Genomic DNA, 27,506 nt, shown 5'->3' on the forward strand with positions numbered 1-27,506 from the left:
ACGGTTATTACAGCAAGATGAAAGAAAGCAGTTATTTCATTATCTACTGCCAATACTCCTAGCATATTAAGAGGGAACCCAAATATGATCTCTATCAAAACTTTCAATACCAAATTATTTTTAAATAAAACAAAATACCTTTCAGAAGCACAATCTACAAAAACAATAAACCTAAAGTTGTTTCTTGAAACCATGAAAGGACATCTGCTAAATCTTCATGTGCAAATGCCTCCTTCCACAGACCTTCACAAAAGTCAAGGACTCCAAAGTGAGTGAACAATCAGTCTAATTGTCTTAATTATACAAATAGGGATGCTGAGGTACTGATAGATGCAGTTAACTTAGTTCACTCTATGGTATTCCATGGGCTAGACCCAGAATACCTATGAATGACCTTTTCTTTTTCTTTTAGTTTTATTAGTATAATAAAAATAACATTATGGGCATCAGAAACTGTTGCCACTATTATTTCCAAGTCATTATTTTTCCATTATGATCACCAAGGTTGAATCTACTTAGTCAAGTCTTCTATTAGTTTTTTCTGTACTTTTTAGAGACAGAAAGATAATAATCAGATAAATCAATGCCCTATGTAAACCACTGATATTAATATATACAACACATAAATACTACCATCAACTTTCACAGTATCTCACAATGATAAGCATTAAAATGTAGACTCTATAGAGACAAGGATGTCTATTTTTTGTTCACTGTCATGAACAGGTAAGCGCTCTGAATGAGAGGATGAACAGTTAATCTGCCAAACAAAGAAGGAAAAGTTTCAATACTAGAGTTCCCAGCAATTTCCAACTAGTGTTCCATAAAGGAAAGGGGATATAACATCTTGATACTACCTAAAATTAAACCAGTAGCTAGTGGAACACATGACTGCAATAATGTAGCATTTGGCTAACACTTAATAATGCATCTTATGGGGGCCTCCCTGGTGTCGCAAGGAGTTAGGCACGGCACTATGAGGCAATCCGCAACCTCTGCAGCACGAGTTCTATCCCCAGCCCTCTAGGGAGCAACCCACATGGCGAAGCAGACCTCTCCTGTCTCGCCCGCTGCTCCCCTCAGCAGTGTATTTCAGTCAGTCTGCCTGTTTTGTTCCCCACTCTGTCTCTGCTGAATCCTCTCACACACACCACCACCCCATCCCACCCACCCTGCAATTCTGGCCTATATCCCAGCTCTTGTATGCATAAATAAATAAATCTTAAAAAAAAAAAATCTTATCCAAAATCACCTTTAATGTTAAAATCTGATTTAAGCATACTGTAAAAAAGACAATGACCCAAAGCTAACTACTAATGTGTTCATCTAGGAGCTAATGTGTTCATCTATGAGCCACATGTGAAATTGCAAATTTGTTGCTACATGTTCCAATAGTTAGCAATTTGCTAATACTAGTCAGAAAAGAAAGGAGTACATCCATTCTTGTGGTACAATATTTACCACTCAAACACTTCACGAGCCCAACACCAGTAATTAACTATGGCGATCTTCCATATGGCACAGCTGCAATGTCAAAATTCTTCAAGACACCACCAGCAACCAAAGAGAAGCAAGCGTAGGAGATGAAATTTACCTGCCATCCTTGTGCTATGATGTAAATATATATAGAATATAGTAAAGATACAAAAGCATAAATGAGAATTTAATCCCGATCATAACCCTACTAATGTTCTAAAAGTAAGGAAACAGCTGCTATGTGAAAACAATTCTTAAAAAAGTTTTCAATGAAAATTTACAAAAAAGTACTTTAAAAAACACAAACTTACCTTGTTGACTAAGTGACTGCTCAAAAACTGACTTGTAAAGGCTTCGAAATGAGGCACTGAGATCTTCAAAATTATATTCTGAGAAAAGTAGCTGTTTGTCTCGTTCTGGGAGGTTGTACTGTGCCTGCTGTTGTGGCGTTAATGACTGCGAAACAGGTTCTGGATGGTTTGTCACCTAATATTGAAAGAAGATATTATCAATTTTAGTCGCTCCTTCTCAGAATAGGTTCATTACAGAAAATATGTAACTAAAAATATTCTAACAAGTTAAAGAATCCAAAGGAAATAAACTTCCCTGTCTTTGGCTTTCCCATCCTGTTAGGTTGGGTACACATACAGAATAGACTACAAAATTATTAATTTGGATCTTGAAGAACCAGAGAAGTCTAATCTAACCTCTACAATTCGAAGATGAGGGGAGAGAGTTCAATGCATTTAAATGACTTGTTTGCTCAAAAATCTTATAAAGTGTTATGCAAGACCTGGATCCTTTCAGTTTCTATAGAATCTTCATACTGATTTCTTCAGAAGCAATTTCATCTCAAATTCTACTATACTGCAAAGCTACTAATATTTCTCATTCATTTATTCAATTACTCTTTCAGTATTTAAACCCAAATACTGTAGTTGCATGGTACTACCCAAAGCAGCAACTTATTTCAATACATCTAACTCTTCATTTCTCATGATTTTTTTACTGAAAACTATGAGGAAATGAAAGATGAAGATCAAAAGACCAACGGAGGACCTCCCCTGGTGGCCCAAGAGCTTGAGTGCCGCGCTGTGAAGCTGTCCGCAGTCTCTGTAGCGCTGGTTCGATCCCAGCAGGCTGGTGAGGGTCCCACATGGCACAGCAGACCTCTCCTGTCATGCCTTCTGCTCCCCTCAGCAATGTACTTTGTCAGTCTGCCTGTTCTGTTCCCCACTCTGTCTCTGGTGAAACCTCTCACCCTCCCACGCATCTGGCCTGTTCCCTGGTTCTTGTATAAAATAAATAAATCTTTAAAAAAAAAAAAAAAAAAAAAAGGCCAACAGAGTTTCTGAGAAAACCAGAATAAATCTGGAGCCTAAGCTATGCAGGGAAAAAAAAGTGCATAACTCCTAAAATACAAGAATTATCTTTGAAGGCAGCATAACTAGAAATTAATAAAAAATGACCAGTTGTATTTCTTGAAGATTAAATCAAGAGGTGGTAAACAACCATGTGGTGTTTTGAAAAATCAAGATATGAACACTCACTGTAAACTTATGCAACCATTCAAAATGACGCTCACAAGGAATCTGCAATAACATGGAAAAACACAAATTTTCTGTGGGGAAATGCTCTCCACCATTGGCACTATGGCAACCTTACATATCTCTACGTAGGCCACGCAGACAAGTCTCAATGGCAGGATGATGTATACCTCAGTAGAACACTGTCTTGCAGCAAGGGATGATCAGTGGTTTTATGAATAGCAAATTCACATTCACCACTTCTCAACTGCATTCCTTTCTTGTAGGAGGAGGCAGTTACGCGGCAGTTTCTCATTCACCTATCTATCTTGCTGAAGTTTCCGAGAGACAGTTTCTCACCTGCCAATCTCCAGAGAAGCACAGGACTGCTACCTCACTCCCTCCCTTACGGTACGGGTTACACAGCTGCTGAGCGGCAGGGTGGAGTGTAACACTTCCCAGCTACAGAGACCCAAGCACATATGTAGTCTTGTCATTTGGTTCCTCAGGTCTGGTGAAGTACCGTGGGGTGAGGGAAGCTGACACCATCCTCATCTGACTTCTATCTGAAGTAATAAATCTGCCTCAATACATTAGAGCTCACTGTGTCCTTAAAGGCTCAATTTGTGTATATGTCACAAGTACAAAAACAGGTGATGATGTACTTTATGACTACTTGGTATCTTATTTTTTAAATTAAAAAAAAAGCTGTCTAAAATATCTAGCTTTTAACAGGGGAGTTTAACCCTCTTACATTTACTAGTATAATGGATAGTTGTTCTTATGTCTGTTACCTAGTTCTAAATGTCCTGCTTGAATTTTTCCTCATTATATTTTTATTTATTTTGGCTTAGAAATTTTCTACATTCAAATTATTTTGAAAGAAATTTAAATCATTAGCCCTTTGCTTAGCTTGTTTCGATGCTACAACTAGTTCTTTATCATAATGTCATTCTTACCCAGCACTTTTTATCAATTTTTTTCAGGAAAAGTACATGAAAACAAGGGTAGGATACTTTCTAAGTTCTGAATATCAAAGAATGTCATTCTATTGACCTCATATATGAATGAAAATTTGACTGTTTGTAATCCCAAAGCTGTTCCCTCAAATATCTGCATAAAGTATTAATCCATTATCTTTTGACATTTAATACTATAGAAGAGAAGAGTGATTTGTATCTCTTTGAATGTATCTTCTTCTGCCAAAGTATTTACATGGGTAATTGCTTACGATTTTTTCAAAACTGCCATGATAGGGCCTCCTCTGGTGGCGCAGCAGTTGAGCGCTGGGCTGTGAAGCTGCCCGTAGCCTCTGCAGCACTGGTTCGATCCCCAGCCTCTGGGAGAGTGTATTTCGTCAGTCTGCCTGTTCTGTTCCCCGCTCTAGCTCTGGTGAATTCTCTCACCCTCCTGTGCTTCTGACTGTACCCAGTGCTTGTATAAATAAATAAATTTTTTTTAAGATTTTATTTTTATTTATTTATACAAGCACTGGGTACAGTCAGAAGTGCAGGAGGGTGAGAAAATTCACCAGAGGCAGAGCAGAGAGCAGAGCAGGCAGACTGATGAAGTACACTGCTGAGGGGAGCAGCGGGCGGCAGGAGACGTCTGCGCGCCTTAACCCGGTGGCCAGGGATTGAACCAGTGTTGCAGAAGCTGCGGGCAGCTTCGCAACACAGCGCTCAACCGCTGCGCCACCGGGAAGACCCAAAAAATAAATCTTTAAAAAAAAAACAAAACTGCCATGATATATCTAAAAACAAGTTTTCTCCTATTAACTTCCCTAAAACTCAGTAACTCCTTTAATCTTTATTTCCTCTAGAAACTGCCCCTATACCAACTACTCTACTTTCTTCTTCAGAAATACATAGAACTCTGAATTCTCCATGTCTAGCACCTTCTTTTACATATTTTTGATTCCTTTATCTGTTTCTTCTGCATTCTGGGAGAATATTTTAATTTCCCCCCCCTCAGAATACTGGTAAGAGTTTCGCTGTTACCTTTCTTTTTTCCTACAATGTGATTTTTTATTCTGGTCTCTAAGTTTTTGTTTTCCTTATGTTATTTTCTTCTTTTATTCCCACTCCCCCCTTTCGTTATCTTTGACCTGTGAAAAATTTTACTTGTTTACGTATTCAAGAACAGGAAGTGATCTCAGGAGATCAAATTTATACCAATGAACAGTGTCATATATGGATCTTGGGCTCTGTTCTCTGTCTACTGACAGAGATGGTTGCCAGACGATTTGAAAAGAAGTATCAGATAACCCAAGGCTGATGTTCTTATAATAAATAACAAAATTAGCACAGGAGCAAGAATAGTCACACGCAGGTACCTTTATAAAACAGTTTTGTTTTCCAGACCAAAACTGAAACTACAAGACTAGTTAACAATTGGGTACAAGGTTATCCTAACTTTAGCGGTTTGTAGACTACTCTTCTCAAGTCTATAGCAGGAAAATAAGTTGACACACACATCCTTGGAGCTTTTTTACCAAGGACTGTAAAATATCATCAAATATAGAATTAGACTAAAGTACTTTTTATTTTTCCTTTTCCAATTGCACAGATGGAGTAAAGGAGAACAAAATATGTAACAAAATATATTTGTACCTAATTTGGTAAAATATGAACACCCAATTAAAACACTATCAGGTACTCCCAAAATTATACCACTATATAAACAAATGCCAACTCAATAAGATTTGATTAAAGAAAAATTAACATCATAAAAATACTACCGAAGTAGACATCTGTTCTACTTATTCAAGTTAATGAATTAGTGAGAAATAGACAGCTTCATCTTTTATTTTCATTCCAATTATGTTTGGTTTAGGTTTTAAGTACTAGGTGAACACTCAACAAAGAAGTTAACATCACCACAACTTACCGGCGTATAACTATGTACACTTCCAACACTGTTTAAATTAACAGATGCCAAACTCTGGTCCGAAAGACTGTTGTTAAGGCTACTACGTGGGCTGTCACTACCATCCTGATCAGTGTTATATAATGTTACCTAGAATGAAAAGAGAAACATTTGAATAAGTAGTGCCCACTATGAGGAGTACTATTGAAGCAACTCTACAAAAAAATGCAACTACGGCGGTATATGGTAGAAAGACAAATGGTCTTTCCTTTGGTGCTTAACTCACCCTAATTTCATCATTAATTCCATGTTCACCATGAAATAATTTACTCTCAAACTAAACAACATATTCTGTCTAGATGTACTTAAATTCAGCTTACTAACAAGCATAATTAGTTCATCAACATTTAATGAGGGGATTACAGTAGATTTTTATTGCTAAGTATTTCTAAACAATGCAAATTTATTTTTACTTAAACTGGCAGGGCTTGGTATTCTCAAAGACATATCACTGGTAGTATGTATTTTTACAATGTTTGACTTTATAATAAGCATAATAATTTTAAATCAGAAACTAAAAAAAGGTATTTTTAAAGCAGAAAACTAACTTTTCTTCAAGGTTCTAATCAGATGCTACTCTGACTGCCTTTCTCTCTATTCCTACTTGCATATATATTTGGCATTAAGATCTAACTTATTTTTACCACTACTAGTCTATTAACAACTAAAGTCTTTAATAAGTAATCATAAACAGCATAGTGCTTTCTGCTTAGTATACAATTAATAACAAGTATTTGCTGAAACAAAGATGGAGCTAGAAGGGATTATGCTCAGTGAAATAAGTCAGAAGGATAAAGAAAAATATCAGTTGGTTTTACTTATAGGAGGAATACAGGGAATCCAAAAAAAATAGGGTCCAAAAAAAAAAAAAGAGCACGCACCAAAATTTGCAACTGAACTATAGATCTGAGGCTTACAAAAGGGGAGGGGAAGAGAGATGGGTCAAAATAAGGATGGGAAAAGCACAATGGACTATGATGATGGTTCACAGGTGGTGGAAGATTTAGGGGGACTACACACTAGCAGAGAAATCACCTACTGTACAAAAATAAATAACAATGTAAATAAATATTTGTTGAATTAGTAACCAAATGAACTATCACTATCTTTCTCTACTCAATGCTTACAAACATTTGCCAAAAAAGGCTGAATATGTGGAAAATTAAGCATATGCCTTTATATTAAAGGCAAAACGAAACTGTCCCGCATTCACATCAGTTAAGAGCCTTTATGCGTCTAGGAAACATTTGTAAGGCAGAAGAGTGTAAGAGCAGGAAATAAAGAAACCTCCGACAAATATTTAACTGGTAAATACTTCCATTGTAAATTGAATATACACACATACAACCTTAGAGCCTCCTAGAAATAATTAAAAAAAAAACCTATAAAACAAACAATATCAACAAATCATATGTAGCCTATGGTCATTTTCCTAGGTGTTCATTCTCTTCTGTCTGTGCTCAGTTACCTATCAATAAAGTCAGAAATACCTTCCATTATCTTGGACAAATCTTTATAGCTTATTTTATTTGGAAGGATAAACATTTCTATTAAAATATACAGAGACTATTATTAGTTTACACAAATGCACAAATTATTTAATATAGGTTTATCCATGCAATTACCACCCAGATCAAAGCATAAAACAGCAGTTCTCAAACTTTGGTCTCAGAACTCTTTTACAGGTCTAACAAACTGAGGAGTGAAGTTTCTGTTTATGGTGATGTGTCTATCAATAATTGGCAAAGCAGAATTAAAAACTCCAAAATATTTAAAAATTAATCAATTTTAAATAATCACACATCAACTATGTGTTAATATAAAAAAATTCTTCCAATAAATAACTAAAATTAGAAGAGTGCCATTCCTTTACATTTTTGTAAACCTCAATGACTGGCTTAAGAGGAAACAGCTAAGTTCTCACATCTGCTTCTGCATTTAATCTCCTGCAATAGGCTGTTTAGGTGCAAGTACAGAAAGAAAACCTATCACTCATAGACAGACAGACACATACATACATAGATGGATGGAAATGGAAAGCGAAGAATATTTTAGACTTTTCAGATAATTGTGGAAAGCCTTCTTTGATACTGTACCAACACCTGACAAGTGACAATTTTTTTAAAGATTAGTTGCAAAATAGAATCTGAAACTGTAAGTCACTAAACTAAAGCCCGCTATTTTACCTTGTACTTTAAATGAATCACTTAACCAAGTATGATTTTATAACATTAGGTACTGGTCATTTGGAAAACACTGATCTCCAAGTTATAGAGATCTTCCAAGTAGTGGTACATTTTATTATATAACACCAAAATATCACACTTGCTAACACCACCATTAATTTTATTAGAGAATCTTTAAAGTCCTTGAAGACTGAGAAACTATCAAGACTCACTGTAGTAGATAGTAGATGTTTTCCAAATTGTTTTTGGCTTAAAAGTTTAAACTTTATCATTGGCAAGAGGTACTAATCATCCGTGACCCTTGTAGTGGCACTCACTTTTGCTCATTTTAAAGAAAATTAATCTGCCAAATATCCAACTATGAATAATCATTAATGTTGTTCTATCAAGTAAAAACAATGATCCATGAACAAGGCAGCTAGTTCAACCCAATCACATAACTCAAACAATTCTATAAATGTTCCTTGAAGCAACAACTCTATTTTGGTATGCAATTTAAAATGGTTTTATGCATACTTCTCACTTCATCATACAGAATATTACAAAGATGTATACTCAATAATAAAACTATTTTTCCTGCTTCACCGAGGATTTTCTTAAATAAAACTGATTACCTTCTTTAATCTAAAGGGTATGTAGCAGTGAAGAATATAATGACTACTAGTACACTTAGCTGTTACTGCCTGGATTTGTACAGTTTACATACTGTTGCTTTTGCAGCATCAGTGAAAATACAAAAGAAAAGATATTATAGTTATTATCATAAAAATATTTCGACCTCATTAACCCTAAAAGGGTCTTGGTTACCCAGGTATCCACACACCACAGACCCACTGGTATAGAATATTATTATTACTCCAGTAGGCCTGTTCAAGAACTTTCCCAATCACCATTCACCAGTTAGTAATTATCGTTTCTGTCTATTGTCCCAAGTAACCACTATACAGTTTTCTACCAATATTGATTAGTTTTCTATTTTTGAACAGAGTTTAAATGGAATCATGCAATGTATATCTTTTCTGTCCTCTGGCAGGAAATTTAGCTAAATGATTACACAATGCTTTGTTTCCTATTGCATTAATGCCTGTACTTAATCTTTATTATTTCCTTTTTTCTATTTTTTAAAATCATTTTATTCTTTTTCATCCAGTTGAGTACTTTGTTTCATCACTTATATTTATGTCTCAGGTCCTTCTGGAATTGATTTTTGTAAATGGAAAATCTGATTTTTCCATTGGTCCAGTCCCATTTATTCAAAGACATCACTGAATTCTGTTCCCTAATTATCAATTACTGATAATTGGAAGTATAAATCTTCTCTCTTTTCTTCAATATTTTCTTCAAATACTGTTTGCCAATTGGATTCCCATTTATATTTTAAAATCAGCTTGTCATTTTCTCCTCCCCTCATCCCAAAAGAGCATCCTGGAATTTTGATTGGGATCAATTTAAATCTGTAAACCAACATAGGAAAAACTAACTTCTTTACAATTATTTTCTCTATGAAAATTGTATACTCGTGTCTCTTTTACTCAGAAATTTTTCTGATTTTCTAGGTAGAGTTCATCTTTTGTTTAATCCTAGGTAAAATGCTAACATTAAAGTGTTGTTTTTTTACCTTTTAATTGTCTATGCTATTATTCAGAAATAAAACTGCTTTCTAAAATGAAACACCGGTCTTGATCTTGCTAAATTCATTACTAATTCTAAAGGTTTATCTTTAGTTCTTTGCATTTTTCATATGAACAACCACATCATCCATGAATACGACTTTATTTCTGCCTTCCCAAATGTTATGTTTTTACTTCTCATTCAGAACATTTCCATTTCGCCTCATACATTTTACTGTGACATGTTATAAACCCACAATACATTTCTGCTTTAAACTGCTCATTATTATTTTTAAAAAGAATTTAATTTATCCAGGGCTTTATGTTTATCCATGTAGTTACCATTTCTAATATCCTTCATTCCTTTACATAGATTCAGATTTCAGTAACAAATTTATATGAAGTCACCCCCACAGCTCACTAATGCTATTAACTCTTATACCAGTTTTCTCTCTGTTTCATTTTAGGTAATATTTATTATTGTATTTCCAAGTTCACTAATTTTTCTTGGTATAATGAATAATGTACTAGTAATCCCATCCAGTGTCTTTTTCAACTCAGACATACTTTTTACCTTTAGGTAGTTTGATTTAGATTTTTAAAAATATCTTTTATGTAGCTATATATACATGTTCCACCTGCCCTTTAGTTTCTCCATGGTATGCACTGATACTAACTGGTTTCTCTTTTAGCTTTTTTGAAATATAACTGTCAGCTAACCATGTGCAAGTTTCAACTATAAAACATGTTAACTTGATATTCTCAGATACTACAAAATGATTAATACCATAGCTTACCTCCATCACCTCATTAATTGCCATTTCTTTTTTGTGGTATGAATATTTAAGATCCCCTTTTTTTTTTTTAAGATTTTATTTATTTATTTATTTATTTATTTATACAAATACTGGGTACAGTCAGAAGCATGGGAGGGTGAGAGAATTCACCAGAGCCAAAGCAGGGAGCAGAGCAGGCAGAAGGACCGAAGTACACTGCTGAGGGGAGCAGCGAGCGGCAGGAGAGGTCTGCGCGCCATGTGGGACCCTCCTCCGGTGGCCGGGGAACAGCCGGGGATCGAACCGGCGCTGAAGAGGCTACAGGCAGCTTGGCAACCCAGCACCCAAATGCTGCGCCACCAGGGAGGCCCAAGATCCACTATTCTTAATGATTTTCAACTACATAATATTATAATGTTAATTATAATTTCCAAGTTATACATTAGATCACCAAAACTTCATCTTAAAACTGAAGTTTGTGCCGTATAACCACATGTCCCCATGTACCTCAAACATTCACATCTTGGTAACCACCATTCTACTCTGCTTTATGGTAACCACCATTCTACTCTGCTCTTTAGATTCCACATATAAGTGATATAATACTGTATAGGTCTTTCTCTCTCTGATTTCTTTCACTTAGCCTAAAGCCTCAAGGCCTATTCACATTACTGTAAATAACAGGATTTCCTTCTTTCTCATGGCTGCATAACATTCCAGTGTCTACATCTTCTTTATCCATCTACTGATGGATACTTAGGCTGTTTCCATATGGATTTACTCTGCTATCTGAAAGATGTGAGTTAGCAGTTTCTTTTCTGAAATGGAAATCTGATCAGTTATTCTGATTATACAATGTTTTCTTTTTATTATTTTCTACAAATAAAAAGATCCCATGTGTACTATGTTAGCACAACTGTGTATATAAATACATTTTGTATTTATGTGCATGAGAAAGTGGAAGTTGAGGGACATACAAGCAAGAGCAAATGAAATCAAAGGAGAAAGAAGGAGGGTAAAAGCTAGAATGAAATAGAACATGAGCATGAGTGTGAGAAATGTATGGTTAAAAGTTGCTCATGGTCTAGTAAAGAAAACATCCACAGGGCTTCCCCGGTGGTGCAGCAGTTGAGCGCTGGGTTGCGAAGCTGCCTGCAGCCTCTGCAGCACCGGTTCAATCCCCAGCTGCTCCCGGCCACCGGAGGAGGGTCCCACATGGTGCGCAGACCTCTCCTGCCACCCGCTGCTCCCCTCAGCAGTGTACTTTGGTCCTTCTGCCTGCTCTGCTCCCCGCTCTGGCTCTGGTGAATTCTCTCACCCTCCCGCACTGTACCCAGTGCATGTATAAACAAAACAAACAAACAAATAAATAAAACATGCCTCTATAAAAAAAAAAAAATTAAAAAAAAAAAGAAAACATCCACAAAACTGAGTTACTTCATGAACCTCCCAGTGTCTTTTTTAGAGTTTTCAGATATGAGATTAAGAAATGACTTAGTAAAGAAGAGATATTTGTGTTCCACCATGTATCTAATGAGTTTTGAGTGTTGATTCACACACAAAAATGCATCAAACAATAACATACCATTTCTGGGCTTTTACCTATACTTGAATATTGAAACAGGTTGATCATATTCCAATAAAATCTAAGCATTTGTCCAAATTTTGGACTGGATTCTGTTCACTTTCTGGGAATTTAATAGTCTTTTTTTCAATTACATATTTAGAGAGGTAATTAATAATTTTAAAACAAACTCATTCAATAAAATGATGACTCCAAAATTCTATCAATGGGAAATAGCAGTGTCAAGAATTAAATACAGAGTATCCCACTATGCACCTTCCAGTTGCTGTAGAGAAATATTTTCTTCTCTGTGTATAAAACGCAAAACAAAATGGGATCAGCTTTCAGGTTGCTATACATGAGTTAGCCAAACTTTCATCACCTTTAACCTCCACCATACAGAATTCTATTGTTATTATAATGGAAAATTAAATGTATTACTCAATGACATTCAAAAGTGTTTAAAAAGAATTACTTTGTTAGTCACAGTGTTGATTGCCAGAGTTGGAGAGGCACTTCCCGAAATAATATACTCCATTCCCAAAGAATCTGAATCTATGCTATATGGAGTTGAGGCCTACAATACAAGAACAAAATAAATAATTATTACCTTATATATCCAGCAACTTTAATACAATTTGAAGGCATTTCATCAAATTCTCCAACATCTATCCAGCTTTGTGCTTTGTTTCTGAAAATGATCCACTACTGAAATCGCCTCTATTATATTTTAAAATGCTGACCTGATCCTATAAAGTCCACTGGTGTGGCTATTCCTTAACAACTCTTTTACTTGGTTGGTATTAGCAAAAATTAAAAACTTCAAGACTGTTAATGGTTCCCTAATCTTCATTCTCTACTTTCTCCCTTTTAGTAACAGAATTCTATGTTATCAACTCATGGCTGCCAGCTAATGACTATCTTTTCCCACTTCATTTGCAGTTAGTTGTGGCCTTTTCACAATGAGTAACAATGGACCATAAGCAAGAACAAGTGCAACTTCTGGGTGATGTCTTTGAAAGGAACTTTCTTGTCCTTCATTCTCTTTCCCTCTTATTGTAGGCTAGGACACAGAAACAGTAGTGCTGATCTTGCTTAACCAAAAAGCTGAGGGTAAAACCATGGGAACACTGGGGAGACATGGACATCTGAATGATCTTGTGGAATAGAGCTGATTATCACTCTGATTCACCTATCAGTTCTCAGACTTTTACTTGAGAGAGGAAAAAGTCTCTCAGGTTTATGCCTCTCAGTTGTTTTATCATTATTTTAACTTAATTTAGGTACAGCCTAGGATGACTTACACCAAAATGAGGTATATGCAGCAGGCAAGGAAAACAGACAAAAGCGCAGGATAAAAAAATGGAAGAAATGACTGAAAATTCAGTGAAAGGCAAATTAACAAATCTAAGCAGTTAACCCAAATCAGGACAGATTCAAAGAAAAAATATATAGAGATACATGATAAGTGAATCATTGAAAAATATAGAAAGCAGCCAGAGAAAAATGACATCCCACATACAATGGAATAAATGGAAAATATGCATGTCTCATAAAAATGATGGAGATCATTAAGAGTCTGAACATCTTTAAAGTGTTCACTCTCTTAAAGTTTATGAAAGCATAAAAATTTTAATCCAGATTGAATGAGCGATAGTATATCATCTACATTACCTAATGAAAATATTCTTTTTTTTAAAAGAACCATTTTTTTAATTATTTATTTGTTTGTTTGTTTTTTTATACAAGCACTGGATACAGTCAGAAGCACGGCAGTGTGAGAGAATTCACCAGATGAGAGGGGAGAGCAGAGCAGGCAGACTGACGAAGTACACTGCTGAGGGGAACAGCGGGTGGCAGGAGAGGTCTGCGCGCCATGTGGGATCCTCGCCCAGTGGCCAGGGATCGAACTGGCACTGCAGAGGCTGCGGGCAGCTTCGCAATCCAGCGCTCAACCGCTGCGTCACCGGGGAGGCCCGAAAATATTCTTTATTTTAGGAATGAAGGCAAAAGAAAGACATTTTCAGAGAATGAAAACTAAGGGAATTTGTTGCTATGACACTTGGAATATAGAAAGTTTATTAGGTTGATGGGAAATTATAGCAAAAGGAAACTTTAAACCTGGATGGGTGAATTAAAACATTAGACATCTAAGTAAATGTGGAAGACTGTTATTTTCCTATTAGACTTAAAAAAAAAAATCACATGATTTAAGACAAAACTTGTAACACTGTGATGTTATACATAGTACAACTACATGAGGAGAGAAAGGGCAAAGTGAACACATATGGTTGGAAGTGGTGCAATATAACTCTAAGTAGATGTTAAGGGTTAGATTACAATCCTAATACAATAATCCTAATTTCAATCCTAATATAATAAAAGGTATAGCTAAAAAGTCAATAGAGAAATTAAAATAGAACATAAAAAATCCCAATATTCTAAAAGAAGGATGAAGAAGTTGGGAGGGGGGCTTACAGGGAGAAGAGAAAGGAGCTAAAACACAGAGATCAAATAGGAAATAAAATGCACACCTAAGCCTAACATCAATAATTATACTAATGTTAATGATCTAAAATAAAAAGGCAGAGATTGGTAGAGATGCTTAAAAAAAAAAAAAGACTCAGATATATGTGCCCTACAAGATTCACAGTTTCAAATATAGAGGCACAGATGGGTTGAAATACAAGAAAAAATATACACCATGCAAGAGCATTAATGGTGGCATTGCTTAGATTAAGTCTTTGAGAGTATACCAGAGATTTTTAAAATTCCAAAACAAGACAAAGGCATTATTTTACATACTTTTACAAACTGCTTTAATTCATGGCTTAATAGGAAACCACTGGATTCTCATATCTACCCCTGCATTCCACCTATGGCAAAATAACAAGTCACATCAACTTTGAAAAATTCTGGGGGAACAAAAGGCCTTTAAAGAAATGTTAATATTATTATAAACACAGTTTTGACTTTGCGGACCCCCTGAAAGGGCAGCACATACTGAGAAACACTGCTTTAGCATTACAGATTCCTATAAGCAAAGAACAGCATTACGAAATAATTAAGACACAAGGTGACACAAGGTTGAAATTAAGAAAAACAAAAGGGGGCCTCCTCGGTGGCGCAGCAGTTGAGCGCTGGGTTGCGAAGCTGCCCGCAGCCTCTTCAGCCTCTGCAGCACCAGTTCGATCCCCGGCTGCTCCCCGGCCACTGGAGAAGGGTCCCACATGGCGCGCAGACCTCTCCTGCCGCCCGCTGCTCCCCTCAGCAGTGTACTTCGGTCCTTCTGCCTGCTCTGCTCCCCGCTCTGGTGAATTCTCTCACCCTCCCGCGCTTCTGACTGTACCCAGTGCTTGTATAAATAAATAAATAAAACCTTTAAAAAAGAAAAAAAAAGAAAAACAAAGGGGGGGGCAATCAAAGAATGAAGAGAATAGAGTATGTCCTGTGATTATTAACATAAAATAGAAAAACTGCACTACTGTGGAACACTCATTGTCTCAGAGCATTTCTTTAACGAAAAATTGCCAAGCTGGGTTCCCTTTTCTACATGACATCAGCTTCCTTGGAATGGTATATCTGCTTGTTGGGCTTCAAAAAGAAAAATGTCTACAGAAAATAGAAGAAAAAAGTTTTTTAAACTTTTTTCTGCACTAAGCAGCTTCCAGTGGCAGGACACTTTTCATTAATAAATAAGCAATACTGGTTGAAATGAACATCTAGCCAAATCAAAAAGCAAAATATAAAAGATCAAAGAGAATACAAAACCAGAAACTAATAGGACAGGAATATCAAAGCCTCAGGAAATCACTGTCCTTCTTGGACTCTACACTGCAGCCACACTGAAGAGTAACTGCCTTGATTTTTAAGCCCTTGTTTTAAACCACTAGTCTTCACATGTAAGCTCCCCTCACATACCAACCATCCTCATTTGTCTTATTGTTGTTCATCTAATAGGCCTCCAGTTAAACATCAGTTCTTCAATAAAACCTTTCCCAAGCCCTAGAGTCAATTATGCTTCTCTGTTATTTGACCCCATAGTTTTCATCTTCAGGGGAGCCACATACTTTATCATCCACATGCTATTTTAAGAATGAAGAGGAAACTACTAATAATACTGAGACAATAAGCAACATTATGAATGTAGAGTCAACCTAGCCTATCAGTTTATCTTCTTTGATTAAGAGCTACACAAGCAAACAATAAGCCAGTTTGTAGGCCACAACTCACCCAATATTTAGTTCTAACAATTAGAATGTGAAACACATGCATTCATTCTCAATGAAAGGCATGAATGCAAATTAATAATCAAATTAATTGAAAGACAGAATACTAAGCTCTCTCTTGCAAAAACAAAAACTTTTGTACCCCTGTATCGTACCTTGCATCAAGACCTCTTATCTCATGCCTCCTCTACCCCATCCTCCAAAGCCCTCCATAAGAAAAAGTAAACTACCGGAGCAAAGGATATCTTTTTGTTCACTGCTGTTTCCCCAGCATCTCAAAGAATGCCAGCTCATGGCAGGCATTACACAACTCAAATACGCGCTCTATAAATGTTCTAATTTGCACTGTCTCTCTCCCCTTGAAAGTTAATCACATAATCCATAGTCTTCTCAAGAGTCCCAGTAAGACAATCTTACCTTACTCTGCACACAATACTTTATATCCTTCTTATAATACTTTCCACATATACTTTGTCTTTGTGCCATGGCATAATGCCTGACACACAACAGTTACCAAACAAATATCAAATATATCAAACAGATAAAATGAAAGGTTACACTCAATTTTGAGCATGTATATAGAAACCCAACACCATGCTAATCTTCTCGATAACTTTTTCATTCATGTTTATAGCCCTACATTTCACAAACTTGTCCACTGCAGCTCCATCTATCAATACTTAGCATTGAGGGGGTTAAGAACAAGCCACCAAAGAATGCGCAACTTTGGCATGTAGACTATTTTTGAGCTGGAGGTAATCAAGACCCAGCAAAATCAGGAAAAGTTTTTGTAAGGACATGACATTGAAAGTTAAGGGATTTTTCCCTGTTGGGCTGGGTCACCAAGCATAGTCACTTTCATGTCACAGCAGACCTCAATGGCTAAAGGTAAGAACCAGAACATGCAAGCACTGGTAACAAAGACAGGCTACAATTCCAGGACCATGGAGAAAAAAGAACCAGTTCTTTGACCTATTCTTACAAGGTCAATAATCCCATTCATGAGGGCTTCAAGTCTCATGATCTTATTGTCTCCCAAAGACCATCACACTGGATCTAGGATTTCAACTCTTTTTTAAAAGGCAAGAAGAAAATGAAACCACCCATCATCCCAGCTATGGAGGTTTGCCCAGCTTGTGTGGGGCCTTTCAAGGATACTTGGGAATGCCTAAATCAAACCTATTCAATTGACATCCACAAGCCAAATAGCCTACTGGGGCTTTCAAAGTAAGAAAAGGCTGTTCTCTACCTAATACAGTCACAGTAGTCTTTGAGGGTGCCTGGAATCTTTCAGTAACGTTAGGGTATACCCCAACCTGATTCTTCAGTGGTTCCCAGGTTTCCTCATATTCCACTGGAGAATGAGAAACAAAAAGAAGGAATAAGGGGTCCTTGTATCCAATTTCTCCCCGTAAGGGCAACCAAATGTTGCCAGGAAAAATTGGGATGTAAGTCAGAGGCACAGGGTCAAAGAATTCACCAGAGACAGAGAACAGAAAAGGGGGATTTACTGAAATCCTCAGCATTGTTGCTGAGAGGAACAGAGGGCAAGACAGGAGAATTCAAGAAAAGAAGAAAGGAGTAAGTATTTTGACAATCAAGAGAAAACACAGACTTATGTTCATATAAATGAAGGGTAAAGGAGGTGGTTCAAAGAACTGAGTTAAGAATGTAAGGTTAATAACACAATAGTTATTAACAAAACTTTGAATGTATAAAATCATACAAAGAGCCATCACTATTTGACTGTCTCGGGCATTTCCTTAGATAAAACCCAATATTTACTTACAATACAAACTCTGTCCTAACAAAATACTACCTCCCCCACCCAAAAAAAAACCTTCTAAATGAAAAACATAGGCACACCACTCTATCAGGATAGGAAATTATGTTTTGTAAGAACACTAACTTTAAGAGTGTTAAACATTATTGGTATTCCTGATTATATATACTCTGTTTATTGCTAGTCTCTTTCTATAGTTCCTTTCCTACAGTAGCAACCAACACACAGTTCATAAATATCAAAATTATAAATGAAAGGCTCTGGTTCTAGATATTTTATGGAACAATAGTACAAGGTAAACTGTTGAGGTTTTCATATATTTTTAAATTTAAAATAAAGCTGAAAAGATAAACAGTAAAAAAATGAATTAGAAAATATATGTGCAAAACGTATATTTTATTCATTCAAGAATATATATTCAAAATGTATATTGTATTCATTCAAGAACGGATGCTCCATATATAGAACACTCTGTAATCTGAATCCTATACTTCTACAGACTTCCATTATAAAACTGACAATATGGTTTCAAAAAAAAAATGGGGGGCAAAGGGAAAAGCTTCCAAATAAGGATTACTCTAACTATGAAACAAGGCTACAGAATAAAAGGTAGGGTTAATATCAAAAAAGAAATGCACAGTTGACAACCTAACCACCAATTCAAATTTCCAAAAACAATTCAAGTTCCAGTAACTTCAGAAAAGAGCAGTAATAGAGAAGACCATAATTCCTCAGTCCTTCAAAATACACATCATTGCTGATGCTCTGGGTTAAAAATATGTGGATTTTTCTTCCCTCCCTTCAAACTATGGCAAAAAATATGAAATGGTTTGTACTCCACATTTCACAAGACTTAAGTCCATATGCCTAGTCTGTTTTAAAAGGCAGAGGCTGAAGGGCAGAACTGGAGTTCATTTCCTCTTAAACCATAACATACATAGCTCATCAATATTTCAAGCTTAGAATTAAAACTCTTACTAGACAGAAGATTATGCCACCAATACTAAAGTTTATTTTTTATAAAGCCAATTTTGTTCTAGATTGAAAGATCACCTTAAACCTTTATCACTTGGGAACTGGATGAATGCCTTCTGCTGGCTCCATAAATATGCCTGACTAAATGCCATCAAAGCTATGCCTCAGCTATGGCTCTCCTGATCTCAGTTTAAACCCTATTTAAGCTCCTTATCATCTTGAAGTTGAGTTGTTTCATCTCATTACCAGTAAGGAGCACAGAACAAATGTATTTGAGCCGACACTGACTCAGTTTCTTTCATTTCATTTCATTCTCTTTGCCCTAGTAATGCCTACTGCAAGCTGTGAAAATCACTGGAGATATATTCTCTCTGCCTTTTAGGGAATCACAGCCCAGCAAAGAAGACAAATATAGAAACAAATAATTTGTTTAAAGTATAAGAAAATTCTGTAAAGTAACTTAAAATCCTGCAATAAGGCAAATGAAGAAAGAGGAAAAACTTCACAGTGTAGCTAAATTTTAAACAGCTCTGAAAGATAGTAGGGTAGATGCTGTGTGTGGGTGTGGGTGTGTATGTGTGTGTGTGAGCTGAGATGAAGGAAATGTAGAGTGAGGAAAAACTAAGGGTAAGGTTAATGTCTAATGACAGCCAATGCTTTAACTAAAAGTATGTCAAACAACTTAGGACAACTACGTAAATCCCTTTCTCTTTCATTCTTGCAAACTAATTTAACCATAGGTTCACAAGAAATAATTCTCTAACACACATACACTTAGAAATATATTGTGTACCAGGTAACTATCAGAAAGTAGGAAACAGGAAAAAGCATTTCAGAATAACTGGGAAAATTCAATGTAATCAGTGTAATCAGACTGATCACCTGCATTACAAGAGATTAAAACCAGTCCTCAGTGTTGTACATGCAGGAGAACCAAATTAAAAATCAAAAGACCTGAATTCAAGTCTCAGAAAAAAATCTATGTCCTAATTACAAAAAAAAAAAAAAAAAAAAAAGACTTATTTAATTCCTACACTGTCCACCTCACTCAAAAGAGTTAAGATCAAGCAAAATAGTAAGTATAAAATGTGCTTTGGGGAGGAAAAAAAGAAAATGCTAGTTAATTGAACCATTACTTTCATTATGGTTATGGTTATATTTGTTGTACAGGAAACGAACTTTTAAAATCCAAATTTATGACAAAATAACCCCATCATGACAAATTTGTGATAAAGAGCTTTTACCCGTTCTACAGATCGTGCTCTCTTCTTTGGCCGAGTAGGCAGCGCATCTTCCTTCGGATTGGTATCTATTGCCCAATAGGATCCCTAAAGATAAAGAAATAAATTATATTTTAAGAGTATTGTACAGCAACTCTGTAACATTAAAACGGTCTTTTGCAATCCTGTTCCAAAGTAAACATTCTGTAGCTGTAAAAACATAAAGGTAGCATGAGAATAAACACTAGTTTTGATGTGACAAAAAAAGATCTCATAACAATTTATAACCAAAGAGAGGGGAGGGAAAAAAAACACATCTGAATAAGTCCAAGAACAACTGCACAATCAAATTAAAATGAGAAATGATCAACTAAAAATATTTTAAAATACATATTCTTAATTGAACACATAATTACAACAGCATATGACATTTGAATCTAACTGAATCTTATGTATATAGATATTGTAGATTCCGCCGGGACCTTACAAATTTGCATGGCAACTGACTAATGTATTCTATATACTAAGTACATTCTGGAAAACAATAGATTGTACATAAATCTTTATTGCTTATTCTGTCACTATTTAACTATTTATACTCTTACTTCTTATACAAGTTTTCAGACCACTCATTGGAAGAGGACCTGCTCCAGGAACTTGGAATTGTGACTCCCTCAAAAAAAAAAAATTTCAAATGCATAGATCATATAGTTTCTATACATTATATAATGAGGAGACTAAAGTTCAGAAATATGAAAGTGGTCTACTTAGTGGAGGATCTATGAGTGAGAATCAGAATCAAGGTCTTTATTCTTAGTTCCTTTCTCCTTCAATTATCCTGTGCGCGCGCACGCACACACACACTTTTGAGAGATGAGGGCAAAAAAAGAGGAAGAGAGTGAAATAAGGAAAGAAGGGAGAGATGTATTTGAGAAACAGAAATACAATGCATGTCCTAGTCTTACAATTAATCCCAGTGACAGTATTAAAGTTTAGTTTTTGCTCAGTATTCCATTAATCTTACCATGTGTGTCCTTAGATACAATGGTCTTTCATGCATCTATGTCTGCTCTACATGCTGACCTCATTGTCTATAATATCCTCCCTACCACTGACAAACTCATCTTCCATTTTCAAAATTTAGCTTGGATTTTATCTAACGGAATCCTTCTTTCATCCTCCTACCATACCAAATAATTCATCAATCTTTATACTTTCTATACATTTACACCATTGATTGTACTTAACATTACAATTTTATTTACAGGTTTGTATCCCCTTCTAAACGATGAGTTCCTTAAAGGTAGGAATTCATTTCTACATTCACAGGCACAATCTCAGACATAAAGCAAGTACTCAATAAACATTTGTTGACATAGGAAGAAAAAAAGCTGTTGAATAAATTGTGCCAAGAATGTCAAAGTACATGGTATGATGCCAGTATCTTGTCATATCCAGTTTAGGCAGGTAACTCAGTTTGGCACTGATTTTCTCCCCAGCTACACCTGCAGCATTCTCCTATATCTTTTCAAAGTGGTCACTGCAGGTCAGTTTATAGACCAACCAGATTTTAAGAAATTTGCCAAGAACCATATAAAATATAGCACTACAGAAAGTAAGCAATAAAAATGAACATAAGATTTCTTTTTTTTTTTTAAGATTTATTTTTATTTATTTATACAAGCACTGGGTACAGTCAGAAGCGCGGGAGGGTGAGAGAATTCACCAGAGCCAGAGCGGGGAGCAGAGCAGGCAAAAGGGCCGAAGTACACTGCTGAGGGGAGCAGCGGGCGGCAGGAGAGGTCTGCGCGCCATGTGAGACCTTCACCCGGTGGCCAGGGATTGAACCAGTGTTGCAGAGGCTGCAGGCAGCTTCGCAACACAGCACTCAACCGCTGCGCCACCGGGGAGACCCTGAACGTAAGATTTCATGAGTATGTTCAGTTACCAAATTTCAAAGTAAGTGAAGTAGGAAAGTTTTTAGATTCAGTCCTTATCAAAATTAAAAACAAAGTAGGGAAAGAAATAGCAAATTCACTGGACAACAGTTTCAAAAGCCATACCCCTAGAAGTAAGTTCCAGTAGTACAAGAGTGGATGCCTAAATGTCAATTAATCTTGGGAAACCAGCCCAAAATTTAGAACTTGCTATTAAATATTTAAATAAAACTAAAAAAAAAAAGTACCTGTTCTTCCACACAAAATATGATTGGCTGTGACTTGTCACAAATAGATTAACAACACGGTTCTAAAAATGGAAGGCGAAGGTGGTTGCACAACAACATTAATAGACTTAATGCCACTGAACTACACACCTAGAAATGATTAATTAACTAGAAATACCCAAAAAAATGTCCTTTGCAGCTACCTTTTAAAAAGTCACTTTTCCTCTACCATATAAAACATTATTTCTCGGGGGAGGGTGGGGGGAACTGATCTGCCAAATTATAGCCAATCAATAAACACATATTTCATCCAATATCTTCCCAAAGCGGGGCCTACTGGAACAAAGGTGGGGGGGGGGGGTTGGTTCCTTGTTTTTAAATCAATTTCAGTCGAGTATATCGATTTTTTTTTAAGTGCACCCATTTTAAGTATGCAGTTCAAGGAATTTTTTTTTTTAAAGATTTATTTATTTATGCATATAAGAGCTGGGGTACAGGCCAGTGATGCAGTGGGGTTAGAGGACTGACCAGAGACAGAGTGGAGAACAGAACAGGCAGACTGACTGAAATACACTGCTGAGGGGAGCAGTGAGCAAGACAGGAAAGGTCTGCTGCGCCATGTGGGCTGCTCCCTGGCTGGCTGGGGATCGAACTCCTATTGCAGAGGTTGAGGATTGCCTCAGAGTGTGTGGTGCCCAATCCTTTGTGCCACCAGGGAGGCCCAGTTCAAGGAATTTTAACAAATGTATACATTTACACAACTTACACCAAAGTCAAGATTTCTATCATCTTTAAAAGCTCCTTTGTATACTCAGCAAGCAATCCCTGTTTCTTTGGCCCCTATTTCCATCCCATACAACCTCGGATCAGTTTCCTATCATTATAGATTAGTTTTGCCTTTTCTAAAATTCCATTAAATGGACTCAAACTGTCAAAATATTTTCTACTCCCAATAACGTTGAGCTGCTCCACATTTGTTATTTTAAGTCTTTTCAATCTCAACCATTCTAGCAGATGTGTAGATGATTTCACTCATATGGAATATAGAGAAACTAAGGAATTTATGTATATGGTGTAAGTGGTCATTTCATTCTTTTGTGTGTGGCTGATCAGTCTTCCCAAAACCATGTGCCAAGAGACTTTATTTTCTCAACTGTATAGTCTTGGTTTCTTTGTCATAAACAAACTCCTCTTATAACTGTGGGTTTATTTCTGTGACCTCAATTCTACCCCTTTGATCTATTATTTTTTAATTCCAAAACCATGATGGTTTTGATTACTATAGCTTTGTGTTATAGTTTTAAGTACGAGTATGATATATCTCAGTCCTTTTCTCAAAATTGCTTTGGCTTTTCAAGGTCTTTTTTTGGTTCCATTTAAGTTTTAGCAATGTTTGCTCTATTTCTTTGAAGTATCTCATTGAAAATCAACAAGCAATTATAAACCAGAGACACATGGGTGGGGGATTAGGGTCAAAATAAGTGGGGGTGGGAATTGTATGGGGACTATGACCAAGATGAAAATGCATACATTGTGCAAAAATGAAAAATGTAAAAAATATGTAAAATAAAAAAAAAATTTGATAAGGATCTTTTTGAATGTATATATTACTTTGAGTAAGATCACCATTTTAATTATTTTAATTCTTCCAACCCACAAGCAAGAAGTATACTTCCCATTTCGTTGTCTTCTACTTCCTTTAGTAATTTCTTACTAAAGTTTTTTTGTACAGTTCTTTCACCTCCTTTGTTAGGTTTATTCCTAGGTATTTAACTTTGGTGCAATTATAAATGGGATTATTTTCTCTTTCTCTTCTAAGAAAAGCCACTGTGCTAGCCGGAAAATATATATTGTTTGCATACAGAAACACAACTGATTTTGGTACGTTCATTTTGTTATCTGCTACTTCAATATACTGATTCACTGATTGTAATAGTTTTTAGGGTTTTTACTCTTTTAGGGCTTTTTATGTATGTTGCCATGTCATCTTTAAATAGTATCACTTCTTCCAATTTGAATTCATTTTATATCTTTCTCTTGCCTAACTGCGCTGGCTAGGACATCCAATGTTTTATTAAATAGTAGTGATGAAAGTGGGCAGCCTTGTCCTGTATCTGATCTTAAGTGGAAATGCTTTCAACTTCCCCCATTGAGAATGGTGTTAGCTATGGCACATATGCTCTTTATTATGCTGAGGTATGGTTCTTCTATTCCCCCATCTTATTGAGAGTTTTTTATTAGAAATCAGTGCTGAATCTTGTCGCATTTTCTCTGATCTACTAATGCTATCAAATGATTTTCCGTCTTCCCTTTAGTTAACGTGGTGAATTGAGCTGACTGATTTGTAGGTGTTGAATCATGCTTACATCCCTGGAATAAATTTCACTTAATCATGATGTATGATTCTTTTAATGTATTGTTGAATTTGGTTTGCTAAGATTTGGGATTTTTGTATCCATATTCATCAAGAATACTGATTTGGGCCTCCCCGGTGGTGCAGCTGTTGAGCGCTGGGTTGCGAGGCTGCCCGTAGCCTTTGCAGCGCCGGTTCGATCCCCAGACACTGGCGAGGGTCCCACATGGCACGCAGACCTCTCCTGCTACCCGCTGCTCCCTTCAGGAGTGTACTTCGTCACTCTGCCTGTTCTGCTCTCTCTGCTCTGGCGAATTCTCTCACCCACCCACGCCTCTGACTGTACCCAGTGCTTGTATAAATAAATAAATCTTTCAAAAAAAGAAAAAAAAGAATACTGATTTATAGTTTTCTTTATTTGTGATATCCTTGCCTGCTTTTGGTACCAGAGTAATGTTGGTCTCATTATTCAACATTACTACAAATGAAACTGTTTTTGATATCTTTTATTTTATTTTCTTACCTTATTCCTTTTGCTTGTGCTTCTAATAGAATGTTGATTAACAGTGAATACAAGCTTCCTTATTTGTTCTCAAAGAGGGAAAATGTTCAGTGTCTCATAAAGCAAACTGACTTTCTTTAATCAAATTAAGGAAATTCCTTAATTCCTAGCTTGCTAAATATCAGATTTGCTTACTTTTTCTTTCTATACTTGACATGATTCCGTTTTCTTCTACTCATAGTGAGTTATATCGATGTTTTTTACCCACCTTTCTCTTAATTACAAATTTTCAAGTGTTGAAGGCTATCTACTAGTTACAATGCTAGCACTAGGAATATAAACAAATAAACAGGAAATCACGATCCTCAAATGTGATAAAGAGACGGAAAATATATCTACTGCAAGGTTAATTGTCACCACCTTCATGTCACTCACTGCTCAAAAATCAATGACCTTAACCATATTCACTCTTTTACAATCCACATTCCAATACATTTTATCTTACTCCATATTTTATATTCTGATTGATACCTTTAAAGTACTCCAAGAGATTCACAGGCCTCAACAGACTGCTAAATGGAGAAATGACATCAGAGAATCATGGTGTAGAAGTCACAGATATGAGTTATTATTAAGGAACTTATTCATTTGACTAAGGAAAAAAAGAGATAAGGCAAGAGACACGTCCAGATTAAAGACAATTTTTTAAAATCATTTTGCTTTACATGAATACTATTTCTTTCCTTTAATACTTTAGTTAGCACAGTGATTCTAAATTCTTTTATATTTTTAATTATAAATCCTGAAAGTTCATTAAAAATATATTACTAATACCAAACAATCCAAACTTCAAAGTCTGAAGATTCTTTACTGTACTCATTAATCCTGACAACACTGAAAGGAGTGTGCTAGCATACAATTTAATAATAATAAAGTAAAAAGACAACCTACAGAATGGGGAAAATTATTTGCAAACCATGTATCTGGCATGGATTAATATTCAAAACGCAAAAAAGAACTTATGTTGGGGCCTCCCTGGTGACTCAAGGGGTTAAGACGCAACCTATTCCGCAACCACTGCAGCATGAGTTCAATCCCCGGCCAGGGAGCTACCCATATGGTGTAGCAGACCTCTCCTGCCTCGCCCACTGCTCCCCTCAGCAGTATATTTCAGTCAATCTGCCTGTTCTGCTCCCCACGCTGTCTCTGGTGTATCCTCTTACCCCCTCCCCGACCTCTGGCCTGTACTCCAGTTCTTGTATGCATAAATAATAAATCTAAAAAAAAAAAAAAAAAGAACTTATGTTTACTCAACAGCAAACACAAACAAAAACATTCAACAACAACAACAAAAAAAAAGGATCTGAATAGACAGTTCTCCAAAGAAGATATATGAATGACCAACAGGCACATGAAAAGGTGCTCAACATCACTAGTCATTAGTAAAATGAAAATTAAAACCACAGTGAAATATCAACTCATACCTGTTAGACCATCTATCATTAAAGACATGAGATAATAAATGTTACGTGGATGTGGAGAAAAGGGAACACTGCTAATATAATTTTAAGTTGGTATAGCTACTACATAAAACAGTCTGAAAGAGCTTCAAAAAATTAAAACTACCTCAAAAAATTAGAACTGTCATATGATCCAGTCACTCCACTTCTAGGAATATATCCAAGGAAACAAAAACACTAGCTCAAAAAAATAATCTAAACCCTTATGTTCACAACATTATTTACAACAGTTCAAGACATGGAAACAATTTAAATGTCCATTAATGGATGAATGAACAAAGTCTTCTCACACATGCAGGAATATTATTTAGTCATAAAAATTAAGGAAATCCTATCATTTCTAACATGGACAGAATTTGAAGGCATTATGCAAAATGAAATAAGTCAGACAGGAAGGTAAATTATTTCACTTACATGTGGAATCTTAATTTAACACAATCTTTTTTTTTTTAATAGAGGCATGTTTTATTTATTTATTTATTTGTTTATTTGTTTATACATGCACTGGGTACAGTCAGAAGCGTGGGAGGGTGAGAGAATTCCCCAGAGCCAGAGCAGGGATCAGAGCAGGCAGAAGGACCGAAGTACACTGCTGAGGGGAGCAGCGGGCGGCAGGAGAGGTCTGCGCACCATGTGGGACCCTCCTCCGGTGGCCAGGGAGCAGCCGGGGATCGAACCAGCGCCGCAGAGGCCG

General features: G+C 36.1%; 1 protein-coding gene across 6 annotated transcripts in view; it reads right to left on the reverse strand.

Annotated features, from left to right (window-relative positions):
• FOXJ3 (forkhead box J3) overlaps positions 1 to 27,506 on the reverse strand; it is an 83,240-nt gene that overhangs the window by 8,945 nt on the left and 46,789 nt on the right. For 5 of the 6 annotated variants that reach the window (XM_037500650.2, XM_037500648.2, XM_037500649.2 and 2 more), the window contains 4 exons: positions 20,298 to 20,381; positions 12,542 to 12,643; positions 5,892 to 6,020; positions 1,788 to 1,962 (listed from right to left, as the gene is read on the reverse strand). In XM_037500650.2, the coding sequence (XP_037356547.1) occupies positions 1,788 to 1,962; positions 5,892 to 6,020; positions 12,542 to 12,643; positions 20,298 to 20,381 (490 nt within the window). The remainder of the gene's footprint in view (positions 1 to 1,787; positions 1,963 to 5,891; positions 6,021 to 12,541; positions 12,644 to 20,297; positions 20,382 to 27,506) is intronic. The other variant, XM_037500652.2, reaches the window with a different exon arrangement.

Source organism: Talpa occidentalis, unplaced genomic scaffold, assembly GCF_014898055.3.
Source record: "Talpa occidentalis isolate TD23 unplaced genomic scaffold, MPIMG_talOcc4v2.1 talOcc4.9, whole genome shotgun sequence".
Taxonomy (NCBI): domain Eukaryota; kingdom Metazoa; phylum Chordata; class Mammalia; order Eulipotyphla; family Talpidae; genus Talpa; species Talpa occidentalis.